The 25,112-nt window shown below is 45.3% G+C and overlaps 1 protein-coding gene across 20 annotated transcripts in view; it reads right to left on the bottom strand.

The window, feature by feature from the left end:
* The window catches only part of Epb41l3 (erythrocyte membrane protein band 4.1 like 3), a 131,267-nt gene that overhangs the window by 75,774 nt on the left and 30,381 nt on the right, over positions 1–25,112 (bottom strand). For all 20 annotated transcript variants that reach the window (XM_021218542.2, XM_029531549.1, XM_029531539.1 and 17 more), the window contains exons 2-3: positions 5,304–5,527; positions 3,454–3,651 (exon numbers count right to left, since the gene is read on the bottom strand). In XM_021218542.2, coding sequence (XP_021074201.1) covers positions 3,454–3,651; positions 5,304–5,516 — 411 coding nt within the window. In that variant the 5' untranslated portion in view covers positions 5,517–5,527. The remainder of the gene's footprint in view (positions 1–3,453; positions 3,652–5,303; positions 5,528–25,112) is intronic.

The following is a 25,112-nucleotide window of genomic DNA, read 5'->3' as shown; positions in this document are numbered from 1 at the left end:
AAAAGGCTATTAAGACCACACTCAAATACCTCATTGAATATGAAGTAGAGCTGATGCCCAATTAGAGGCTTTCCATCGGCCGACACGTGTTCATAGTACTGGAAGAGACTCTGCATGCTAGCAGAGAGACGAGAAAGGAAATCACTAACCCAGCTACAAATCCTGTGGCCTCCAACAGGGAACTGCTGCGGGATATACTGGTATAATACTGGTGCAGACATTATACGGATAACCAACCATGGGATAGATTTAGATTTCTTGTTGACTAGATTTAAAGCCCACTCCATGGGATAGAGCCCATACCTGACACTGCTAAATAGCCAAGAACCTGAGACTGGATAAGCAACAGGTCTACGGGAAAACCTAAAACCATTGTTGTGATAAAAGAACATAGAAAAAAAAATGACTCCCAACGATACACTGTTATACCACAGACTGGTGTCTCATTAAGCTATCATCAGAGCAGCTTTTACAGAGATGGGAACTAATGCCCACAGTTGGGCAATGCGCAGAGCTTGAGAGACACCAGAATACTTGGACCCAAATGGGATGTCTTCATCAAATCCTTTACTGTAAGGCTCAGGAATCTCTGGGGAGAGGGGATCAGAAACTCTAAGAGCCAGAGGTAATGAATGATTTCAAGGCAACAGTGTCTTCTGGCCTCAGCAGGATGGATACACATACGAACTCACAGGGATTATGACAGCATACACAGGGCCTGCACTGATTCAAACTAGATGTGGTCTCAGCATTGGGAAGGAGAAGCAGACATGAGGTCCCAGCACTAGCCAAGAAATTATCTGCAACTGATACCTGCTATCAAAGGAAAAAAAAAAAAAGATCTGTTTTTTTCTCCAGTTGTTTCTTACTAGGTATAACAATGGCATTTCAGAGTGGATGGCATGGCTTAGAGTAGTTGGTCAACCCGAAACAAATTCCAGGGTATTTTTGTAAACTTTTTGTCTCAGTTTACTTTGTTAGGGCATTTTTGTCTTCTCAGTCTTGTGTGTGTGTGTGTGTGTGTGCGCGCGTGCGTGTTTTAAATTTTATGTGTGCTTTGTTTTTGTTTGGGAGGGAAGGAGAGGAGGAGGGAGAAGGAGAGAGAGGACATAAAGTTAGGTGGGCGGTGGAATATCTGGGAAGAGCGAAGGGGAAAGCATTATAAAAATATATTGTAAGAAAAAAAATTTTTGTTTAAAATATATGCTTAGAAATGTTTTCGGTTTACAATGCCATGAAAGATGAACATTGCAATGTCACTCAAAATGATCACAGTGATATTACATGGACAATAAATTATCAAGTTAATTATCAAATAAGGATTCTATACTCAAAGTCATGTCATCTATAAGAGAGCGCAGGCACTGGGTATATATTAAATTGGCACAATGGTAAATGTTATCTTTCATCCTATAGTGGTTTGACTATGCTTGGCCCAGGAGTGGCACTATTTGGAGGTGTGGCCTAGTTGGAGTAGGTGTGGCCTAGTTGGAGTAGGTGTGTCATTGTGGGCATGGCCTATAAGATCTTCATCCTCGTTGCCTGGAAGCCAGTCTTTTTGTGGCCTTCAGATGAAGATGTAGAACTCTCAGTTTCTCCTGCACCATGCCTGCCTGGGCACTGCCATGCTCTTGCCTTGCTCATGATAGACTGAACTTCTGAACCTGTAAGCCAACCCCAATTAAATGTTGTCCTTATAAGAGTTGCTGTGGGCCAGGCAATGGTGGTGCACGCCTTTAATCCCAGCACTTGGGAGGCAGAGGCAGAGGCAGGTGGATTTCTGAGTTCGAGGTCAGCCTGGTCTACAGAGTGAGGTCCAGGACAGCCAGGGCTATACAGAGAAACCCTGTCTTGAAAAACAAACAAACAAACAAACAAACAAAGCATTGCCGTGGTCATGGTGTCTGTTCACAGCAGTAAAACCCTAGATACATCCTGAAGGCAATAATGTCGAAACATGGAATTTTCTCCATCTAGAGTCTTCCATAGAAAACTGACAACAATGACCAGAGGATTATAAAGCAACCCATCCATTCTATTATATAAATAATAGCTAAGCTAAGGAAACCTAAGGAAATCAAAGCTAAGGAAAAAGTGCCTTTGCAGAGCAAATATTTCCATGACACAGATCCTCACAGTTCAAGTCTAGTCTCTCATGAGACTGTAGAGGGCCTCTAAACTACACATGAAAAAAACATCTACAGATTGACCCATTTGAGGCCCCCCCACAATTAATATCTAAGTCAACAACTATACACATTGATTGGGGAAAAAAAACTATTCAAAATCAGAGCTAGCAAAATATAAAAAAGTAGATCTGATATGCACTGCACCAGCCCACTAACTTCTATATGACTAAATTCTATACACATTTGCATATGACCAAGTAACTTTACTTAATGTAAGGATCTAACTTTCTACGTTCCTGCAATCTGAAATATTTTAGCAATCCATCTTTTATTTTCATCAAGATGATACTAACTCTGAAATGAATTCAAATGTTCTCTTGCAAAAAAACAAAACAAAAAAACAAACCACCACACCAAATATAATTAAAATGATAAATGGGTTATAAGCTGAAAACAGATGGGAGCTGGAGAGAGGGCTCTGTGGTTAACAGTTCTTCCAGAGGATCTGAGTCCAGTTTCCATTCCTGGGGCTCACAGGTACCCAGGACCCCCCCAGCCTCAGCTCCACAGGACCTGACGCCCCCTTTTGGTCTCTGTAGATAGTGCATTCATGTGCACATGCACCTACACAGACAAATACAAGTATACATGATTTTAAAAATAAAATAAATATTTTGAAAAGGAGAGAGGAAGAGGGGATGGGGCAGATGAACGTGAAATGAGAGAACCCACAGACAACAAAGAAGACTATTGTAGTTTACATGGGGGGGCTCAAAGTCTACCACGTGTGATTTTTATCTTTCTGAAAAAGAAAGAAAGAAAGAAAGAAAGAAAGAAAGAAAGAAAGAAAGAAAGAAAGAAAGAAAGAAAGAAAGAAAGAAAGAAAGAAATTGCTCAGAAAGAAAAGGACATGGTCATTTTAAGTCATCCAACTACTACTGTCTGAAGAATTGATCTGGGATGTCTGGGCTCTAAGTGATGCCGAGAGGAAAGGTAACATTGATCGAAATGTTGTTCGTAGCCAGAGTATTAGAGCAAAGTGCACACTGCTTCTCAGCCTTTTGGCTAAGGCCAAGTGTAGAGCAAAGTGTACTTTAACATGGAAAGGCTAAGAAACCATCTGGTTCTGGGTTTAGAAACACTATCCCACTTTACTTTTGACAACAACATTTTGGGACATCGCAAGCTCGAAGTAATTTAATCTCCCAGTAGAGCTGAACAATTCCATCTTTTGGGTCCAGATGAGCGAGTTCCCAGGGTTCTGGGAAACGTCGCCTTGTGTGTTTTATAGCAAGCAGTTCCCTGCTTTCAGGTGCACACTTACGTCCACATCGCAGCCATACTCTGACCCATCCAGAAGCGTCACTTTGCACTGCATGCTTTTAGGCCTTTTCACGATCTTCAGAGGGGACCGTGAGAGTTTGCTGCTGGATGATCTCTGAGAGAGCTTATCGTCCTCAAACTGCTGATATTCAAGCTGTTTCGCAGCTGCGGCAGCAAAGTCCCGGTCTTTGTCACCGATCTGTGAACAGCAACAATGACCACCTTTCATAACAGACAGGAAATGGATGCTGAGCTGTTCAGACAGCGGCGGCAGTGGCGTGTAGCTTCAGAGAAACAGGCTGACTGGCCACTTCCCAGAGGGTGTGAACTGTCTCAACTATGATGCTACAAGTTGAGACTCAGGTTTGAATATCCCTAAAGCTCAGGTAAACCGATATAACCCCGCCCACTTATATGTGTACCACTGGGCCCTTTTCTTAGCTGACTCAAGATTTAATAGAGAAGAGAATTTGCCAGTTTTACCATGATCTCACCAAATGAAGAAGCAAACCCATTCCTGCTGCTTAAAAGGCATTGGTTCAGGGAAGGCCTCAGTTGCAACTTGGATTTCTGATTACACTCTGTTTTCAGAATTCATTAGATTCCCTGGCCTGCTAGAAACCACCCCCCCCCCATACATTTCCAAGATACCTTATAAACGTAAAGGCTTGGAGGGTTGTGAGTGTTAACCTTGTCAGTAATTTTCCTATTGCTGAAATGTTGGATTCTGTTCTGAATCCGTTCAGCGAAGTCAGCAGTGTTAAAGCTCAACACAAAGTAATCCCTTAGGCCCCATCTCTCTTCCCGGTAATGAGCTGGCGTGTGTGAGGTTCCTCTCATCTGCTGCTGAGTCTCTACCTCTGTTCTAGGCCAGCCTCACAACGGCAGAGAAGCGTCTCGTGGACCAGACTCCCCCTCAAGTCAGCTCCCCGGCATCCCTGAACACACGGCTTCCCAGCTGTTTCTGCATCCTTCTGTTATCCAATGGTGATAATGGCGGTGTGCAAATCTGATGCATGGCTGGGTGGTGGTCTGCAGTGATTCCCCTGCCTTGTAAGCAAGTGTTCAATGGCGTAAGAACGAGTTAAGAGCACTGGGAGTTCCAGAGCGTTCGCGCACAGGCTAATTTTGTGCCCACTCACTAAACATTTTTCTAAAATTTCCAAGTATACAACCACTTCAGAAGGCTGAGGTGGGTTAAGCCTCGGGCTCTGGATTCCTCTATGACTGCAAGCTAGTGCTCTAATGCATGCTGATCCCAGGTGTGAAGTTCAAGACTACCGTGGGTTCATCCTAACCACCCTCATCCCTCATCCTTTTGATTTTAAGTGTTTGTACTTATTGATTTTTTTTTTTTTAAATTTGGTAATAGTGGGGATGGCACCAAGCTTCCACAGGCTAAATGCATACCCTACCGGCAAGTTCCATGTCACAAGGGTATAAATACATGTTTATGCCATGTGTAAGGAGCAGCGGTGAGCCTACAGATTCGTATGAAGGAGGGGGAGTCCGGCCAAAACAGCTTTTAATAAAATGAGATGGCGCGTTTGGGTCAGAATAGTGGCTGGAAAAATTAAATTTGTCCTCACACTTTACAGCTTAAAATATGAAAACAGTCAGAGAGGGGCATTGCTAGAGCGGCCAGCTTGCTTTCTGCCTGTCCTGTAAACCCAGATCTAGGCGAAAATCTCCAGTCAGGAGTTCAGCTGAATGTAACTGCTTTAATCACAGGCAGGAGGGATGAGTCCAGGCAGAGGAACACCACTGGAAGCCTTCAGCAGCACCACTGTTAATCCCCCTGGTGAGAGCCATGTTCCCTGATTGGCCTTCCCCAGAGACCCTCAGGCTCACCTCCCTCTTCACTGGGGTGCTGTGTGCAGCGGCTTCAGGGAACTGCTCTATGGCCGGCTGCTGCTTCTCCTCGCCGGCACCGCCGCCACCGTTTCCACCCGCAGGCTCTGGTCCAGACCGTGCCCCTGCTTGCCCCTGAGGCCCTGCTGCCTCCTGGGACTCAGCCTCCTGGTCTGGCTTGGATTCTGAGTCTGATCCCGATTCGGTCGTCATGGTTGATTGTTCTGCAAGCAGAAAACAAGGCAAGGGTCTGGTCACTAGGTGTGATGACCTTCCAGAAGGACCAGTCTGAAAGAGACGAAGCACAGCCAAGCAGGGTCAGTCTTACATCACACACCCAGAGCGGCTCTGTGCAGAGATACCCGGGAAAACCAGAGAACAGTGCTCACAGCAGCTCAAAATGGTCATGGAACACTTCAAAGTCACCTGGGAGCAGGAAGCCTCAATTAAGAAAATGACTCCATAACATCAGGCTATAGGTAAGCCTGTAAGGCATTTTCTTAATCAGTGATTGAAGGGGGGGAGGCAGAGGGCCCAGCCCATGATGGGTGGGGTCACCCCTGGACTGGAGGTCTGAAAGCTTGCTGTGTGAGCCACAAGCAAACCAGTAAGAAGCACTCCTCCATGGCCTCTGCATCAGCTCCTGCCTCCAGGTTCCTGCCCTGACTTCCCTCAGTGATGGAGTATGAGGCGGAAGTATAAGCGGAATAAACCCTTTCCTCCCCAACTTGTTTTTGGTCATGGTATTTCATCACAGCAATCGTTAACCCCGAGGAGGATAAACACACACTGAAAACTAATCTGTAATGATCCACAGTGTCTCTTCATAATAGATTGTGGCCAAAATAAAATAAAATACATTACATTACACTAACTAGGACAGCAGATGAAGAGAGAATGTCTGCTGAATTCGCATATTTTTCTAATACCTGGGAAGGATGATCAGTAAGATAAGATATTCCATTGGCTTCCCAGCCCTACACCAAGGACTCTCCCATCCTGGAATCTGTGGATTCTCCTAAAAATAACAAATGTCTTTGCTAATTGTTTTTGGCTAATTTTACTGTCTCCTTTTTGATTAAAATATACAAATATACAGGAACCTTCACATCTGTCACTCCCCTCCCTGCATGTATTCCCGCAGCATCTGTTCCTTGGTAGCTGGGACAGGGAGGCAGCCTGTATTCCCCTCTCCCTCGGTTCCTTGCCTTTCCTGGGTCCCCAATACTGCCCGTGAGCACTGGGAAATGACTATCATATCACATGTGAAATCTCATGTTGCTATACCCTAACAACACATCGTGGGGCACAGAACTACAGTTTCCTAACAGAGCCCTAGGCCACACTAGAATTCTGTGCCTCCTCGGTTTCTACATATCCCAGGTGAGAAGGCTGAGAGCAAATTCAAACCTAAACAACGGATTTCCTCAGGCACTTCTGTCTCTTGCTTGCAGATATGCCTAACGTTGTAGAATACGGTCTATACGCAGGTGAGGGCAGGCACAAGATAAGCTGAGAGCCTACGATTGGACAGTGGAAAAGGAAGGCGGGCTGAGAATTTTAGAACGGGGTACAGAGAGTACAGAGAGACAGAGAGGAAGGGAAGAGATAAGATGGAACCTGTAAAAGAGGAAGAGGCACCAGAACCACACAGCCCTGGGAGCCGTAAGTACTGGGGACTTCTTAGATAAGTGATTAAATAATAAGTAGAGTGCGTTTGCCCCATCTAGGGGTGTAAATTGTATTTATAGCAACTGAGTTTTGAGTTCACTGTATGGGCATTTGTGGGTTGAGAATTTACTAATATGAATCTGGCTGATAAATCCCAAGCCTCTAGAGTTTTGATTTTACCAGGATGGAATCCGAGCACAGTAAGAGAACTTTGAGATGAGTGGTTGCTGCATGGGGCTAGCCATGGAGGCGGTGAGACTGCTGGGACCAGAGAGTAGCCAGCGGGGTGTCTTTATATGTTTCGTGTGACACAATGTCTTAAAGCATATTCTTGCTAAGCAAGCACACCCAACATTTTGTGTAATTTGTCCATGTATGGTAAATACTCTAAAGACAATGTAACTTTTACAATTTCTTTCCACAATTCTAATTCCCCTTGTAAGAAAGAAAATATCCTAAGCAAAGGGCTAGTGTAATTCCTTAAGTAAATGACAGATGTGCCGCTATGATATGGGATTATGCAACTTTGACTCGTAAGTATACGGCGCGCCCATCATTTAGTAATTTAACTATCTCAGTAAAGGGACATGGCCAACACCAATCATTGCTTTATGGGCGCTCTTTATGAGGGCTCCTTCTCTCAGTCACCAGCTATTCCTTTTGTTGAAGAAGATATATCAACTTGGCATGTGCTGAGCTACCCCTAAGCAATGTAAATATCAAACTCAGATTAAGACTGTGAGCTAACCTTCCCCTCACCCTGCCATCACATTTTAAAAGCTTTTTAAACACATCTTGAAAGCAAATATTACCTTTTCTTGGTCTGCTTAGTCCTGGAAGCTGGCTTAAGTACCAAGAAACTGTGTGAGGGTATGTGTGGGGAGGTGGGGGAGGGTTAACATGGTGGAATTCAGATCCCATGTGGATTTCAGGCTTGGGAAGGTGAGAGATCATTTTAGGCGAGAGGTCATTTCATCTGACTATGGACACAGACGGCCAAATACAAAACAGTGAGCATGGTTCTACAACAATTACAGCATAATAGCACACCTCCTTCTAGGTCCAACAATGGCACCAGGTAATGTAACATCCATTTCCTCCCGCAGGTCTTAGCTCAACTACCATTCCTCCTCTAGCTTTAATGGGTGATGATAGGATCAAGTTTGAACATCAAGACAACTGAAAATATGTATTAGATACCATGGCTGAGCCAAGAACCAATGGCTAGATAAGTCATGGGCTATAAGGAGAACCTAATATTACCATTTTATTAAATGGGCACAGTAATAAACAGACTCCTAATAACATATCCTTATACCTATAGATCTACATCTACATATATCATCAGTGAGGCTTTTTTTTTTTAAGTAGGTGATGATGAACATATTGATCTACAACTGGTCAAGGGGGAATAAAAATCAGAAATCAGAATGCTCAGCCCTAAATGGAATGTCTACTTCTGACATTCTCCTCACATGGCTCACTGAGGAAGAGGAAGAAAGATGCTGAGAGGCAGAAGTGGCGAGCCAACACAAGAGTATTCTCTAGACACAACACGGAAGTTGCACATGGGAGCTTACAGCAGTCAAGACAGCACACACAGAACCTGCGCAAACTCAAGCCACACAGAGAAAACCCACGGAGTCAGGAGAGCACCAAGTCTCACCCTCAAGTGGGGAGCCATTGGCAACTTGAAAGGTAAGTGTTCTTTGAGGGTGTGGTTCCCGGGTAGGTTAGCCACACTCCAGGGGGAGCCCCCCCCCCCACAGAAGTATATGCGCTTAGCACAAGATACAATGTTGGGTGGGTAGGAAAGGTGATCTTGGAGGAACTGGTGAGGATGCCTGGATACATTGTGTCGAGTCCTCAAAAACAAACAAACAAACAAACAAAAAACCCAAAACCAAACCAAACCAAACCAAAACAAAACTAAGCGGAGCTTGGTGGTGCAAGCCTTTAATCCTAGCACTCGGGAGGCAGAGGCAGGAGGATTTCTGAGTTCGAGGCCAGCCTGGTCTACAAAGTGAGTTCCAGGACAGCCAGGGCTATACAGAAACCCTGTCTTGAAAAACAAACAAACAAACAAACAAACAAACAAACTAACTAAAAAAACCCCCAAAACTACTTTAAACCAGAATTCAGTGTCGACCTAGGTCATCTTTACACAAACCACTTGTCCCGGGCTTCCATCTTGACTGGAAAATAATAACAAATGACATGGTCTCCTTAGACACAAGAGGACCTAAGAGCCTCCCCTGTTTCTGATTATTCTGAGATACTCCTATGTCTTCCTTGTTTGCGTCTTAGCGTACACACCCGCAGCCAGTCTACTAGACACAAGCAGATCCTGCACCCCCTTTAGCTAACAGCTTGTTTCCACCTTCCAGGCTCCCTCTTTTCTGTGCCACCACCCCGGATGAGCTGCTGACTTCACTTTGGCAGCCACCACATCCAACCATCGGCTCAGGCCTGGTCCTCATCTGAATCCTTGGCAGCCCTGAGTAAGATGCCCTTGTTATTGGACTGTTCTTCTATACCCCAACGCATGTTGGTCTTGGGGTTCGGGCGGGACACACCATTCACTCTCTTCCTGCCTTGCTTCCTCTTCTAAGCTGCAAGCTGCTCCTCCAGCCCAGTCCTCTATCCAGCCCAAGCAGGGAACTCTATTCCACACCTTCTTGCCTCTTCACGTTTTCTGGAGGTACACAGCATGCTTTCCTATAAGACAGTGGTTACATGTTCCCATCTCCAGCTCAGATCTCTGCTTAGTACTGGGAGCTGGGACCACGCCACCTACTGCCAACACCCGGGGCCACCTATTGCCAACACCCAGGAAACCTTTCCCTATCTCTGTACTGACGCAGCTTCTCCCCATCCCCCTTCTCCCTTGCCTCAGAGTAGGCAAGGTCCTTTTCTTCAAGTCAGAATCTCAGAAACCTGTTATTTCCCTTATCTTATTTATCTAATATGAAAAAAATTTTTGGTTCTATTTCCGGAGTCCATCAGAGAACTGGTTCCCTGCCACTACCTGAGCCCCGTTATTTTTCTAACTCTATTTTTTTTTTTTTTAAACCTCCAATTGATCTTCCCAGACCCATTGCTGCTTGACTGTTTAATCTTCATAAAACATAAACCTGATCGATGACTCACTGTGGAAACCCTTTAACCCCTTCCCAGTGGGGCAAGGGAAATCTAAATTCCTAGCTGCTATGGCCTTCATATCGATGTCCAGGACCCAACTCCCTGCCCGGTGGCCACTGTCTACTCTCCCCCACACAAAAGGGGCTCTCTTTAAGTGTCTAAACCATTACAGTCTTCTGCCTCAAGGCTTCTGAGAGAAGGAGACTTGTTTTTTCTCACTCTTACGCAGTTAAGAGCGTTGACAGAGAACCGCTCTCTGGTCACACAGATGTTCTGTGTCTTAAGAGTTTCCTCTCTATCACTACCCAATTTTGTAGTAATTCTCTACTCTCTAGAAATTCCATCTGTATATTTCAGAGTGAAAGCCATGCATACTTATGTCCCAACGTCCTCAGCCCCAAGATACAAGCAAGAATCTATTACTGCAAAAAATTATTTGCAAATCCAACCAACTTCTTCTATTCTTAGCTACACATACTTAAAAGGCAAAACAGTTTAATCTTTGGGGAAGTCTCTCAAGGGTTTATACAGATATTTTTGTTTGTTTGTTTGTTTTATGGTTTAGTAAAGTCACTTTGGTTTATGAACTGAAGAACCATGAGAAGAAAGGGATTATATAAAGAATAAAAATTCCATATACACATCTGGGAAATCTGAGAAAAGAGACCTTCGTGTTTCCCACTCTGAAGTGAGAAGCATAAGGCTATCCTTAGCACCCACTGGGAGGGCTGGGGGGGGGGACTGGTCCCTGCTCTGTGATGTTTTCACCAGCAGAATGAAGACTTTCTCAAGGAACTAAAGGGAAAGGGTCAGCTATTTCACAGAATCCCCATAAACCAGAAACTAAACACCAGACTCTAAGTCACGAGTACAGGAAACCATAAATGACGACGAGAAAGGCGTGCTATAAATGAAGCTCTATTTTCCTATACCAAGATAGTTCTTACATCTAAATCATGCTCATATTACCAGAATAATTTGGGGTATCATTAAGGCCTTTTTATTATGTTTTACGAATATCATATTCGGGTGGTTTTTTTGGTCATGTTGTCATGAGTGGTTGAACAAAAGTCAGCTATAACTTAATAATTGATGTCAAAATTGTTTCTAAGGACAGGCAAGACGACTTAGCAGGTAAGGGCACTTGTTGACTGACAGGCAAGATGGCCCAGCAGGTAAGGGCACTTGTTGACTGACAGGCAAGATGGCCCAGCAGGTAAGGGCACTTGTTGACAAGCCTACATGGCCTGAGTTCAACTTCCAAACCCCACATGGTGGAAGGAAGGAACTGACTCCTCAGAATTATCATTTGACCTCTACATGTGTGCTATAGCATGTACACACACACACACACACACACACACACACACACACACATGTAATAGAAAAATTAAGGCAGATAAATATGAACAATTAAAAGTCTAGAATCTCATTTCAAGGCAGAAATGTTTCTATCTGTTTTTCCTTATAATCTTTTTCAACATGGGAATGTCAGCAACTTAAGTGTCATGTATGATGTGTTTTAGTTTTCAGCAATGCATTGTACCTCTCATGGTCTTCATGGTTTCTGTTTTTTTTTCTTCCCTACCTTTTCAATATGTGAGCATTTTTAAAAAATAATTATTTATTTCTGTATATAAGTACACAGTAATAGCCGTCTTCAGACGCTCCAAAAGAGGGCATCAGATCCCACTGCAGATGGTTGGGAGCCGCCATGTGGTTGCTGGGAATTGAACTCAGGGACCTCTGGAAGGGAAGTCAGTGCTCTTAACCTCTGAGCCATCTCTCCAGCCCCAACACGGTAGCATTTTAAGAAAAGAACTTAGACAGTAGATATCTCTCATATCCATGGGGTGTAAATATAGTTAAAAAGCTACCAAACATGGAGAGTGAAGCTACAGCACCTTGAATCACTTGCTGTGCAAGGAAGTACAATACTTGAGTCAGAACCCCAGCCACTGTGTAAAAAGTCAGCTGTGGTAAGACATGTTATCCCATTGCTGGGTGGACAGGGATAGGCAGGTCACCAGAGCTCACATGCCAGCCAGCCTAGCTCAGCCAGTAAGTCTCAGGTTCAGTGAGAGATCCTGTTTTGGAAATAAAGTTGAAAGTGGCAGAGGGAGACACCTACAGTTGACTTCTGATCTCTACATGCATGCATACCCTATGCCCCATGTACACATAAGCATACATGTGCATACAATGTACAAAACACAGAAACTCTTCACTGTGCATCCAAACAGGAGTCTTTCCAAATACAGTACCAGCCTCTAGACTCGCTGGACACGAGACGTAAGAGGGAAACTTAAGGAAATAGTCCAGGGTTAATGCCTATGTTGGAATTCTAGTGATGAATCTCTACTTCTTGCTTTGCCTTTAGTTCTAAGACTCATCTCCAGGGCAGTGAGCCAGAGTGCTGGCCAGTCTTTATGTCGACATTTCACACAGCCTAGAGCCATGTAGAAAGAAGGAACCTCAAATGAGAAAAAGCCCCCACAAGACTGGCCCATGGGCAAGCCTGCGGGCACACTTTTTGATTAATAATTAATATAAGACAGACCAGCTCACAATGAGTGGCACAGCCTTGGACAGGTGGTCCTGGGTTCTATAAGCAAGCAGGCTGACCAAGCCATGAGGAGCAAGCCCGTAAGCAGCCCATGGCCTCTGCATCAGCTCCTGCCTCTGTGGGCTTCTGCCTTGTTTGAGTTCCTGCTCTGACTTCCTTTGGTGATGAGTTAGGATGTGGATGTGTAAGCTGAAATAAACCCTTTGCCCTCCAAGCTGCCTTTGAGCATGGTGTTTTCTCATAGTCCTAGAAACCGGAAGTAAAGTGCGAAATGTACAGAGCTCAACAGCCACCTACAAGCTATTTAAATAAAAAATAACCATCATTTTTTTTAACCTGTGAATATCCCCCATCTTATCTATCATATACTACAGTAATCACAGAACTCCATACCTCAAAATAAATGTGTATGGTGCTGTCAAACCTTCCTTAGGCATGTTACTGTTTCCAGCCCTATACAGAGTGAATGAACACCTTGGCTGGCATTTAATGACCTTTTATAAAATAGAACTTTCAAGGGTATGAGAGACAGCCAGAGTAATAAACCTTTTAAAATGTAATACTTAATACTGGACTCTCACTAGAATCGATATCCAATTCCACCTATATAAAAGAGCATAAATTCATCTCTCTCTCTCTCTCTCTCTCTCTCTCTCTCTCTCTCTCTCTCTCTCACACACACACACACACACACACACACACACACACACACACACACTCACTCACTCACACACACACATGGAACCCACCTTATGGCCTAGATTAGTAAATTCAGTTCCCTTCCCTTCCCTACCCATATGCCAATATAACCAAGAAACAAATGGCATTATAAACAGCAACCAGAGCCTATCAGAAAGACCCTACTATCTTTGATATTTCAATAAGTTCACAGTACTACTTCCCCACTGAGCCTCAACATCAAAGCATTTCTTCAATTTTGACTTTCACGGACACTATTGTTCTGGCTTTTTCTTCTGCTCCCCGAATCTTGCTTCCTTGGTGGGAACTTACAGCATGACCTCCTCTTCAGTAGACCTGAGTCTGCATCAGGACCATGGCTGAGGAGCACTATTTACCAGTGGTGTGCTAGAAAGAAGAGCGTGGTGGAACCCACACCTTGCCGTTAGACACCGCCCGGATGCTTTTGAACAAATTACCCAGTATCAAACATACCACCACAAACAACAACAACAAAACAAAAAGGAAACCTGAAATCACATGAGACACCAAAACAATGCGGTCTCAGACCATACCCCCCCTTTTTTTTTTTTTAGTTTTTTGAGACGGAGTTTTTCTGTATAGCCCTGGCTGGCCTTGAACTCAGAAATCCACCTGCCTCTGCCTCCCAAGTGCTGGGATTAAAGGTTTGCGCCACCACACCCAGCACACCATACCCCTTCCTCTACCATCCAGGATGCCTTATTTTCTGCTTTTTCTCACAGCCAGGGATCTGGGAAGAATCTTATCAAGCGACCACCGCTTCTTCCTCTTTGTTCAAGCTTTACACACTCCATGTTATCCTAGAAAACTTACAAAGGTTCCCAGTGACCTTTCAGAAGCCAATAACTCCTAGGTGACACTGACCCTCCGATGTCCTGTGCATGTAACGCCGAGGTCTTCCCATCTCTCTTTCCTGCTTAGTCTGTTTCCAGCTCCTCTTCCTAACACCATTTCCAAGCCAAGCAGAAATCTGTCTCGCACCTCCCTTTCTTGGAAAGCTTATCCACTTCGAACTCAAATACAAAGACAATTCCAAAATACACATCCCTTCACGTGTGGCCTCTCCCTGGATCTCAGACTCATCTGGACAGCTGTCCTTCTTCCGGATCTACTTTGCTATCTCAGGGGAACCTGGGACCAGCCATTTCTGCATCCAGACCTTTGACTGCCTCTATCCAGCAGGTGTCCCTGCCACCATTCAGTCCCCAATCTGTTACATCTCTATCACACCCACTTCAACAAATGGCCTCCACTGGGTTCACAACAGTCCCTTCCTCTTTACCCAGAACTTTAAGGCAGGTCACACATTGCCTATTGAGTTTTGTTTAGGGAAGCAACAGAAGGCAGACAGGAAGGAGTTAAAGGCAGAGACTACCAGTCAGGTAAAGGCAGAAGGCTGAAGATCACACTTACTTGTGTGAGGCCACAGAGTCTGTTGTGGGTGGGACAAGAGGTAAACGGGGACAACTATGCAGCAGGGAGGAGGGAGCTAAGAAGCAAGGCCAGCCCTGTAAAGCTTTTCGTTCTCATCCCAAGACTTCACTTGTCCCTGACAACACTGTGGCAGCCATGAGGACCAACAGATCAAAGGGACCAGCTAGAGTCTGTCACACTTCAGGGCAAAAGCAGACCAATCGGGTGTGATGGGCAGCAGTGGGCAAGTTACTCCTCGAAATGCACAGAAGCCACACACAGGGCTGCTCATCCCCTATCTCCACAAAAGAAAACCGTTTACAGTTGACATACTGCTTATTGCTAACAGCAGGGACAGTCCTGACACACCCACCCACAAGTCCACATTCGCACGCACAAGCACGAAAGCACACACACACACACACACACACACACACACACACACACACACACACACACATTACTTATAAATCACAAACACCAAGATCTCAACTCTAAGAGCACTGACTGACATATAAAAATCACGCAAGAAGGTGAAAGTTGGGGTCTCTATGAAGAAGCTCTAAGTCAGAAGTCACCACAACTATGGCTGCTGCTGCAAACTTTTGGAAGACGAATGCTAACACCTACCAAGAGGGAGATAATTTTATAGCCCTGTTATGGCTGCAGGTTGGTGTTGTAAGCTGAGAAGTTAAACAGATGAGCTAAGTGAGTAAATAGATAATACACTCCTCTGCTTCAAGAACACGCTCTCTGAATGGTAAAGTCAGAGGCCGAGCAATCCCTCCTGTGTCAGGCCAGGGCTCAGCCCAGGGAAGGGACTTTCAACAGATCTGTGGAGGCAGGAAAGGTTTCCGTGACAAACAGTGCACACTTGATAGAGCCACACTCACCTTCGGTCCCTCACGAAGTTGCTAGTTTTAAACATTAGATGTCACTAAAGTCAAAGTCTACTTCGGAAAGATGACCTGGGGATAAAAATGTCATATGGGGTGTGATGATAGAGCAGGAGGGCGCAAAGTGGCCAGGAGACCTCCGAGGTATGGACCCGCCCATGCTGTGGGTTCAGGGACCTCAACAGATTTTGGTTTTACTCTCTGTTCTAAAACTCCAAAATTTTTTCATTTACCAAGAGACAGTGTGGTGGGACCAGCCTGAGGCTGAAGGAAGTTATTTCTGTAAGGTGGGTCAGACGGCACCAGCTGACCCTTCTGACTAGGTCCAAGATACACGCTCCCCATGACAGGCGATTGTTAACATCATAGCTGCTAAGAAGGCCAGCCTTATCCCACGGCCCAGGTCGACTGACTGCCCAGGTCGATGAGCCCACCAAGGTTTACTCTGCTCACTGAAATAATACACAGACAATGGGGAAACATTGGAAGACATACCTGTACCTAACAGATTAGAAAACTGGCTCCTTTTTTGTATTGCTTGTTAGCTTTTCAAATTAAAAAGATTTTATATCTATGGGTGAGCAGAATCAGATTCGATATGCATCTGCATATTTAAAAACATACAATGACTATGTAAGCGTGATGGGCAATCTACTATTTCTATTTTTATATCCAGCTGATGCCAGATGCTAAAGTGTAAAATTCCCTATCTTCCGTATTTGTTTCCACAAGTCTCCTAAATACACTTCAATAGAACAGACTTTTCCTCTTCTGAAAGGGTGATTTGAGCCACAAGGGACTTTTAACAAGAAGTCAGGAACCCTACTGAAAGGAGAGGTTCCTGGTGGGTAGAACCTTCTGGAATCAAGTCTATAGAGTCACATTTTGTTTGAGGATCTTTGTGTCTGTGTGTTCCATCAGGCACCGAGGTGTCCAAGCTATGGACTACAGGACAGCAGAGATCTGGGGGGGGAGGGGGGGGAAGGCTGCACATACCACATTAGAGCTACTTAAAGGAGTACACACAACACACGGCCACACTGACCAACACACCCGCTCTGAGGCGGAGGAGAAGCAGCGGAGGTTATAAATACTGCCCTCACCCCTGCTTAGTGTGTTGCTTGTAATTTTAAAATCCACGCTTGCTCTTTCTCGAGAGCTCTGCCTGAGCTCACTCAACCTCTCCAGGCAAGCTCGGCCAAGCAGCCAATGACTGCCTCGGTCTCACTCAGCTCCACCAATCCCTAGCTCAGGCTTTCCCAGGAACACCAACCAACTACCCCAGGCTAGCTCCACCAATCTCCTTTAACAATCGCCCAGGCTACACCCTTCCTTTTGCCCACCTGAGTTGATGCAGATAGAAAACACCATGGAACCCTTAATATTTTAAAACCAGCCGGATAACTCAATAGCTGGGTGAAGAACCGACTGCTCTGCACTCATCAGCTATCCTCCATCGGTTCTAGTAGCCCCCAGACCTTACATGGCTCGGGTTCCTCTCCCCAAAGCCTGGCCCCAAATCCCTTTCTCTATCTCTTTCTCTCCTCTTCCTCCTCGGACCCGGAAATCCCACCTCTTTACCGTCACTGACCGATCGGCTTCTGCTATCTTTATTGACATAGTCAAGAAACAGAGAACCGGATTTTCGTATCAGCTTCCCCCCTACATAGTGTATGAATACATTCCTTCCATAAGCATTCCCAGAGCAGCTGTTCTGACTCCCGGAGTTAGCCTTATGAGTTCTCTGCTCTGATCGAGCCTGCCTTCTATTTGAAGAAGAAAGAGAAAATGCATTTAGTCTGCAAGGGGTGGATGTTTTCAAGTCGACCAGTTAAAGTAGACGCTGGCTACTTTTAGTTGAATGGATAGAGATGGCTTTATACAGGGGGGAGGGGTCATTTAGGCAACATTCGGATATCAAGAATCCTCTACGTGATGACAGGTGTGGGTTTAAGACAATGTACACTGGTGCTCAGGCCTTATGGGAAATGAACTTGCTGTGGTCCAGTCTCAAAACAAGTGCAGAGTCGCTGGGAGGAGGAGGGGGTGGGGAAGAGGGAGCAGCAGAGAAGATGGAGCCGAGGCCACGCCCAGCATTCGAGTCTGGGTTCTTTCATAAACATCAAGGAGCATTTTAAGTGGCTAAAGAGAGTTTTCTGGACACAGGTCGCTTTGGCTTTTTGAAAGGATGGAAGTTAGCAGAAAGAAACCAGATAGCAGGCAACAGCAACGGCAGCCATCCAAGGGACAGGAAATGCTGCCCAGGTCAAGGAGCACTGGAAGCATGGGCAGCAGCATGTGCCTAAGGCCAATCCACATTCCTGCTATAGCTTTGTGGGGTAGGAGGGTGGGGGTGGGGGTTGGGCAGGGATGAAGGGTGTAGCATGTGGGGGTGGGGTGGGGGATGCTATGGACCAAATCTTTGGGCAAAACCAATGACTTAAAAATGTTAGGTCTCATAAAGAAAAGGGTCTCTAGGTATACTGGCTGGTTTGGTGTGTCAATCTGACACAGCTGGAGTTATCACAGAGAAAGAAACCTCCCTTGAGGAAATGCCTCCATGAGATCCAGCTATCAGGCATTTTCTCAATTAGTGATCAAGTGGGGGAGGGCCCAACCCATTGTGTGTGGTGCCATCCCTGGGTTGGTGGTCCCAAGTTCTATAAGAAAGCAAGCTGAGCAAACCAGGGGAAGCAAGCCAGTAACCAGCACCCGTCCATGGCCTCTGCATCAGCTCCTGCCTCCAGGCTCCTGCCCTATGTGCGTTCCAGTCCTGACTTCCTTTGGTGATGACCAGCAATGTGAATGTGTAAGCTGAATAAACCCTTTCCTCCCCAACTTGCTTCTTGGTTGTGATGTTTTGTGCAGGAATACAAACCCTGACTAAGACACTATTGTAAAAAAAAAATCTCACTCTCCAACAGAGAGTCAGGCAGGGGCAGGTGTCACAAGGGTTAGGGGGTAGGGCATTTCTGTGACAGTGGCTCCTCGATCACTTTCAACTTGGGAAATCAGTAGGCAACCCCATGAGGAAGCCTGATGGTCGCCAAGTTGGGCAGAAGCAAGGCCTGCCCTTACCTCTAACAGCCGTGCTTCTGTGGCTCTGGTAAGAGCTCCTGTCTCTCTCACAAGTAAAGGAATCACTTGTAGGTCTGCAGTGGATTTCTAGCCCTGACCTGAGAGCTCACGAGAAGGCAAACTGCGCCTGTGTCTAAGGCTCTCAGTTACTCTGGCAGAGTCCTGGTCTCCACGGAATTAACCTGACTCTGCTTGTACTACCACTGGGATCCCACACAGTTACTATTCACACTCAGGGAATATCTCTGGGGCTACCAATGGCTTTAATTTCCTAAATTGTGGGCAATGCCTATTCTATCTTGCTCTGAACTAGACGTAGAGCAAATCCCTCACATCCAGCCCAGGGCATAGTTATTCTACAATTCATTTCTATTTCTCATTTTAACACAGAGTTCAGTATACAACGGGAATACTTAAGGAGTTGTTCCTGGGATTAGAAAGCGGTGTTAAAAAAAAACAAAAAACAAAAAAAACAAAAAAACAACTGTATTTTTAGATGTTAACACAAATACTTGAGTTCTGTTTCCTGACAGGTATGATTATGGCAAATCATTAGCATTCCCCAGCCCTGAAATGGAGATCAGAATTGGCAATGACTTTATTTCCCTTACCCAAAGGCAACCAGTTGACAGCATTCTGGAGATTTTTATGAAGAATCCATTAAATCAAAATAGGAATTTCAGAATACGATGAAATATATAACAGCAAACTCTTTATGGTGAGTTAAATCCCGAAAAGAGTCAGTGGATAAACTAGAGGCAGCAACTGCCAAAAACCGTTGTTATTCTTTCAATGTATAGAGTATAACTTAAACACTGCGGGGGGGGGGGGGTTCAGTTCTCAACTAGTCTTTAAACAAAAACTGCCCCTAAGCCAAAGGCAGCCCCTTGGTTCCCTAGAAGGGAGACTAAGGACAGTGGCTCTTCAGGAGCTGCCTTTTGTGATGTCCCTGCTGCTTACCAGGAAGTTGTGCCCAGGAAAGAAAGAGCAGCTGGTCACAGGGGAGACGTATGCACTTCCAAGCTTACTGTGACAGCTGTGGAACACACATGTCTCCTGAATAGAGCTAGGTCTGTGTACAATTCACATAGGACAGTGTTTAAATGACATGTCTGACATGGCTAGTCCACAGAGAAACCTAATCTCTGCCCCCAACAGCGTAGCTCTCCCTTCCCCCCAACCCCCTCTCTCCATCTATTCATTTTTATTGCAGAACTGGACAGTTTCCTAACTTACTAGTTTGTATGTTCATCTGGATTTCCACTGATTCATAGGGCTACCTGATCCTTTTTACTTAACAACTCGAGCATTAGCAAATCAAACCTTTGGTAAAATCCTATTTTGCCTTAAAGCTTATTTTCCCCAGCACTCAATTATCTTTAAGTCCAGATGTGAAATCACAAAACCCTACCATCTTCCTTCATAAGCAGTGTGAGGGTAAACCTTCAGGGAAAACAAGAGTGGCAACACTTAGTTCCAGATCCAACACACCCTGAACTTCACTGCAGTGGGTCTAAGCTTCTAAGTTGAGAAGGCTAATTTTTACTCAGTTATAAGTGTGAGAATTAGCAGGCTAGAGGTTGGGGGTCACCTGCGCCCAACTCCACTGCTCAGAATCCCTAGGTGTCCCTTTAAGACAGGAGAGATGGAGACAGCCCACTTCCCTGCACTCTTGCCCAATACCCAGTTCTACCTGGGAAGAACTTATTAGCAAAAAGATAAGTTTGGCACCTTAATTCAGGAGCTAAGCAGCGTCTGACTTTGCATCCCTGAGGAATATGGTGTGAAGCACAGAGACACAGAGAAGGGGTAATTTACAACCAGCTCTGTAAAGCCACCACCCCTCCCCCATCCCCAACCCAACAATAAGAGCTCTTCCTCCTGGAGGCTTCCCCTGCTTCAGAATGGTCTCTCAGGCACCTAATTAGCTAGGCTGAAGGACAAGGACAGGGAGAAGGTTAGGACTAAGAAGGCCAATGGGAGGGGAGCAGTCATGATGCTGTCATGGGATGTCATGGGATGTGGTCATGATGCTGATGAGTGGATGATGCTGATGAGTGGATGCTGCCTCATCCCAAGGTGCCAAGTGTTGTTTTTATAAAAAGATAAGGAGGAAAGAATTGTTGGGGCACGCAGTAAGGGGTGGGGGACGGGGTGCCTCTGTGGGCCCATGCTGAGGCATCCTTTACCCCTGAAGGACAGCAGGACAGTATAGTATAAAATAGAGTTTATTCAGGACATGGGGAAGGGAGCTGAGAGAAAGGAGGGGGTGGGGGAAGGGAGAAGGAGAGGGAGAGGGAGAGGGAGAGGGAGAGGGAGAGGGAGGGAGAGGGGGAGGGGGAGAGGGAGGGAGAGGGAGGGAGAGAAAAGGAGGGAAGAAGAGGGAGAGGGAGTAGAGGCTGGCCCTGAGCAGGTGGAGGGGGGGAATGGAGGTGGGGGGAGCAGGAACAAGAGGAGAGAGCAAGAGCAAGAGAGTAAGGAAGGAGCAAGTAGCCCCTTTTATAGTGAGTCAGGCACACCCGGCTATTGCCAGGTAACTGAGGGGCAGAGCTTAGATTAAAGGCCAACACTAAGGAAAAACAAAACAAAGATGGCTGCCTTCACTAACCTGAGAGTCTAGCTCCCTTCTGCCCACAGGAGCTTTTCCAGCAAGTCCAGCCCAAGTCCAGCCCGAAGGATGAGTGCACAAACAAAGAGCAGTCTGCTTTCCTCCTCTTACAAACACAACCACACAGAGGGCCTCCAGCACTGCTGGAGCCCTGTTCATTCAAACAACAGGCAGAGCGAGCAGCTAGCCTGTCTGCCTGCCTGCCTGCCTGTCTGCCTGCCTGCCTGCTTTCTGAGGCTCTTTGCAAGTCCCAGGGCTTTGATCTCTGCAGTTCGCTCCCAAGGGTAAGCTTCCTGCACACCCCCAAAACTGGTCTCAGTCAGGACACGTGGTGATAATTAGAAACCAAAGAAACCAGGAAAGAAAGCAAAGCCAAGGGCTGTCGGTCCCCGGAACTCAGAGACAAACGTCATATCTCTAGGCAGTCGTCCTGATGCTCTGTGTGCCATGCCCAACATTTCCTCGAATCAATAAATAGGAAAAAGCTACCTACTGCAAAGAGCTAGATGTGTCTAAAATCCTAGAAATCTCTTTCTATTCAGTTCTTATGAAGATCATGCATGGTGGTGATCATTAAGTATTCAAAAGGACTAACATTTGGATATGGTGCCTCCATTAGCTTAAATGCTGCCTAAGTGACTAAAGACACTCGGAAACCCACCTCCAGGTCAGGCTGACCCCGAGCCCTTGGCTGTCCGTTGGTCTACTGAGCTGAGCCATAATGAATACAGAACGCCAGTTCCTTCCTCACAATATGTTCCTCTGCCTCAGTCACCCCCAGTCTTAAAATTCCCAGGCCACTCGCTGGGTCCCAAAGCCAAATGAATAGAATTTAGTCTTTCCGGACATTCTTAGGCCTAACAATTAATTGACTCACAACGGCGAATATCATGGCTCCTCCAGAGAGAGGAAACGGGGAGCCCTTCCATCATGTTAGACTGCCCTACACTCCGAAGGTCAGACAGACAACTGAGTTTTTCAATCTTCAAGATGAGTCTGAGGCCGAGGGTTTAATTCTTCTGACTTTACTGTCACGCACCGTCTTAACTCCCTGCTAGCTACAATGGATGGATGGAGACTATAAGGCGCGTTCTTATAAAGAGCTCGCTGGCACACAGCGATGAGGTTGCTTGCAAATGGCACCTCGTCAAGTTCTCTGGAGGCTCAGATGAGAGGACTCCCTTGTCCAGGGGGGTTTGTGTCAGGTCACCACCACCGAGAAGGCTCCCGATTCGCACCTGAAATCGGCGGTCAGGAACACTTTAGGGAAGAAGTCCAGCGCCTATCTTCTTCTTGCCTGGAAGGGAGCTCAGCTTATAAAGCAGAGGCTTGTGACTGAAGCTACCTGAGGCTATCCTGATTATAGGGGCCAGCTTTCTCACACAAGATACTGAAAAAAAAAATTCAACAGCTACGAGGTGTAATATTTTATTCACATTACTTTTCTCTAATGGGCAACTAAGACAATAAATAGCTATTTCAATGTTCAAATACACATATTTCCAGATCAATGAGAACTCAAACTCTTACAGCCAAAAAAACAAAACAAAACAAAAAAAACAAAAAAAAACACATTTGAGGGAAAACCGACGGGCTGACCTGCGGCTCATCTCTAGAACTCTTGTGGGTTCCTTAGTTCTTTGTTTAATGACTTTATCACAGCAAAATGTGCCGCCTTTCCTGTGTTGACAGTCCTTAATTACTGTATTTTTCACAGCAAAATCAGTTTAAATTCTTCAGCTTGTCTATCCGAGATGTTAACACAAAAGCAAGTTTGTCTAGGCAAATCCTTTATGTGCAGCACATTGAGACTCTGCACTGACTCTTCCACCCACCCCACCATCCTGAGGGGTCTGCACACAGTAGGGAATCAGTGTACTGACTCCTTCTATCTACCCCACCATCCTGAGGGGTCTGCACCACACAGTAGGGAAAACGTGCACTGATTCCTTCCACAGATCCTACCATCCTGAGGGCTCTGCGCACAGTAGGAAAGAAGTGCACTGATTCCTTTCACCTACCCCACCATCCTGAGGGGTCTCTACACAGTAGGGAAGATGTGCACTGACTCCTATCTACCCCACCATCCTGAGAGGTCTGCACACAGTAGGGAAGACGCGCACTGACTCCTTCTATCTACCCCACCATCCTGAGGGGTCTGCACACAGTAGGGAAGGAGTGTTTGCTTTTCACAGTGTCTAGTGCAGAAAAAACTGCAAAGGAAGGATGTTGCTGTTTAAGGAAAAACTGGAATAGATAAGAGATAGGTATTGCTGGTTCTGAGGACCACGACACAGGGGGTATTCAGTTATCAGCCAAAAGTGCAGAAGAGGATCACACCATGGGGTTTTCCTCATTAATTTTGAAAAAATAATGTGAAAATTATTTTGTAAAAAATATATTTGAAAACTGTTTGAATAGATTTAAAACATTTTAAAATTATACTAGAAAAATAATATTCAAAATACTTTGAACAAGACAAACAAAAACGCCAATATTTTTTCAGGTTTTCTGTAAAATGATACTTTGAGCACCCAAAGAACATATGAACTGAAATTCCCCCAGAAAGCCACATCTTACATTTTATATTCTACAATGGCTGACTGATGAGCTCCACGTTACAAGTTCAACACCTAATCGCATATTATCTTGAACCTTCTCTAGCCTCTTTAACAGCTACTTATGGCCCATCTGAGCCTAACTAATGTCGTTGTGATTATCACATGAGACTCTGGGGATATATTAGTTTAACAGATGACCAGCTTTCACGAGCCCCAAACTGAGGATGTCCTCAGATAGAATGACCTGCATCAGATGTCTCCCTGAATTCCCACCAGTGTCTCTCAAAGGGTTTTGATTTATGACTTTACCTTTTACTATCAAAACTTCATGAACCTGTTAAAACACTGGAACGTGAAGTTTGTGTGTGGAGGGGGAGGGGGCAGTTAACTAACTGTTCAGAGGCCATGATAACCAACTCATATTTGGCTCCAGAATAAACTATTTCTTTATTATCCCTTTCAAGGTTGGGGCTGTGTTTTTGACATTACATTATCAAAAACAAATTAGTAAAATATTTATTAGATATGAGTCATAGTCAAAACTATATCACTTTATGTGCATACAGTACACATGCATGTTGTGATCCGTATACGTTTATGTGTGTGTGTGTAAGACACACACACACACACACACACACACACACACACACACACACACACACACACAGACTCTGTTTACCCAGAAGTTGCTATTGGGATGTTCCTCCACTTTCCTTCCTAAGACAAGGTCCCTCCTTGAGCTTGTACTGAATTCAGCTGGGTTGGCTGGGCCATGAGCCTCTGGGACCCATCCCTTTTTGCCCCAGAACCCTGGGGTGCAAACATATGTCATCATGTCCAGCTTTCACAGGTGAGCATGTCCCCAGTCCCTTCACACTTCTTCAACAAACTTTTAGCTACTAATGTGTGCTACGACCAAGTTGCTTGTATGGAAATAATGATCGTTTTAATTCGTTGAAGTAATTCTGAAGCAAATCCTATTCATCTATCTTGGTGAACAAACCCAGCAGCAGCAGCAGCACACAGCGAATGGAACGAAGCAGAGAAGGTCAAAGGCATGCCAAGGATAATGTTCTGGCCATCCGCTCAGAGGCATCTCAAGCCTTATTAGAATTTCTGATCATTCAGGACTAAGTCTACGTGCGCAGAACCAAC

Source organism: Mus pahari, chromosome 18 (genome assembly GCF_900095145.1).
Source record: "Mus pahari chromosome 18, PAHARI_EIJ_v1.1, whole genome shotgun sequence".
Lineage (NCBI taxonomy): Eukaryota > Metazoa > Chordata > Mammalia > Rodentia > Muridae > Mus > Mus pahari.
Note: the sequence above shows the minus strand (reverse complement) of the source record. Positions and strands in the feature narration are given on the sequence as shown.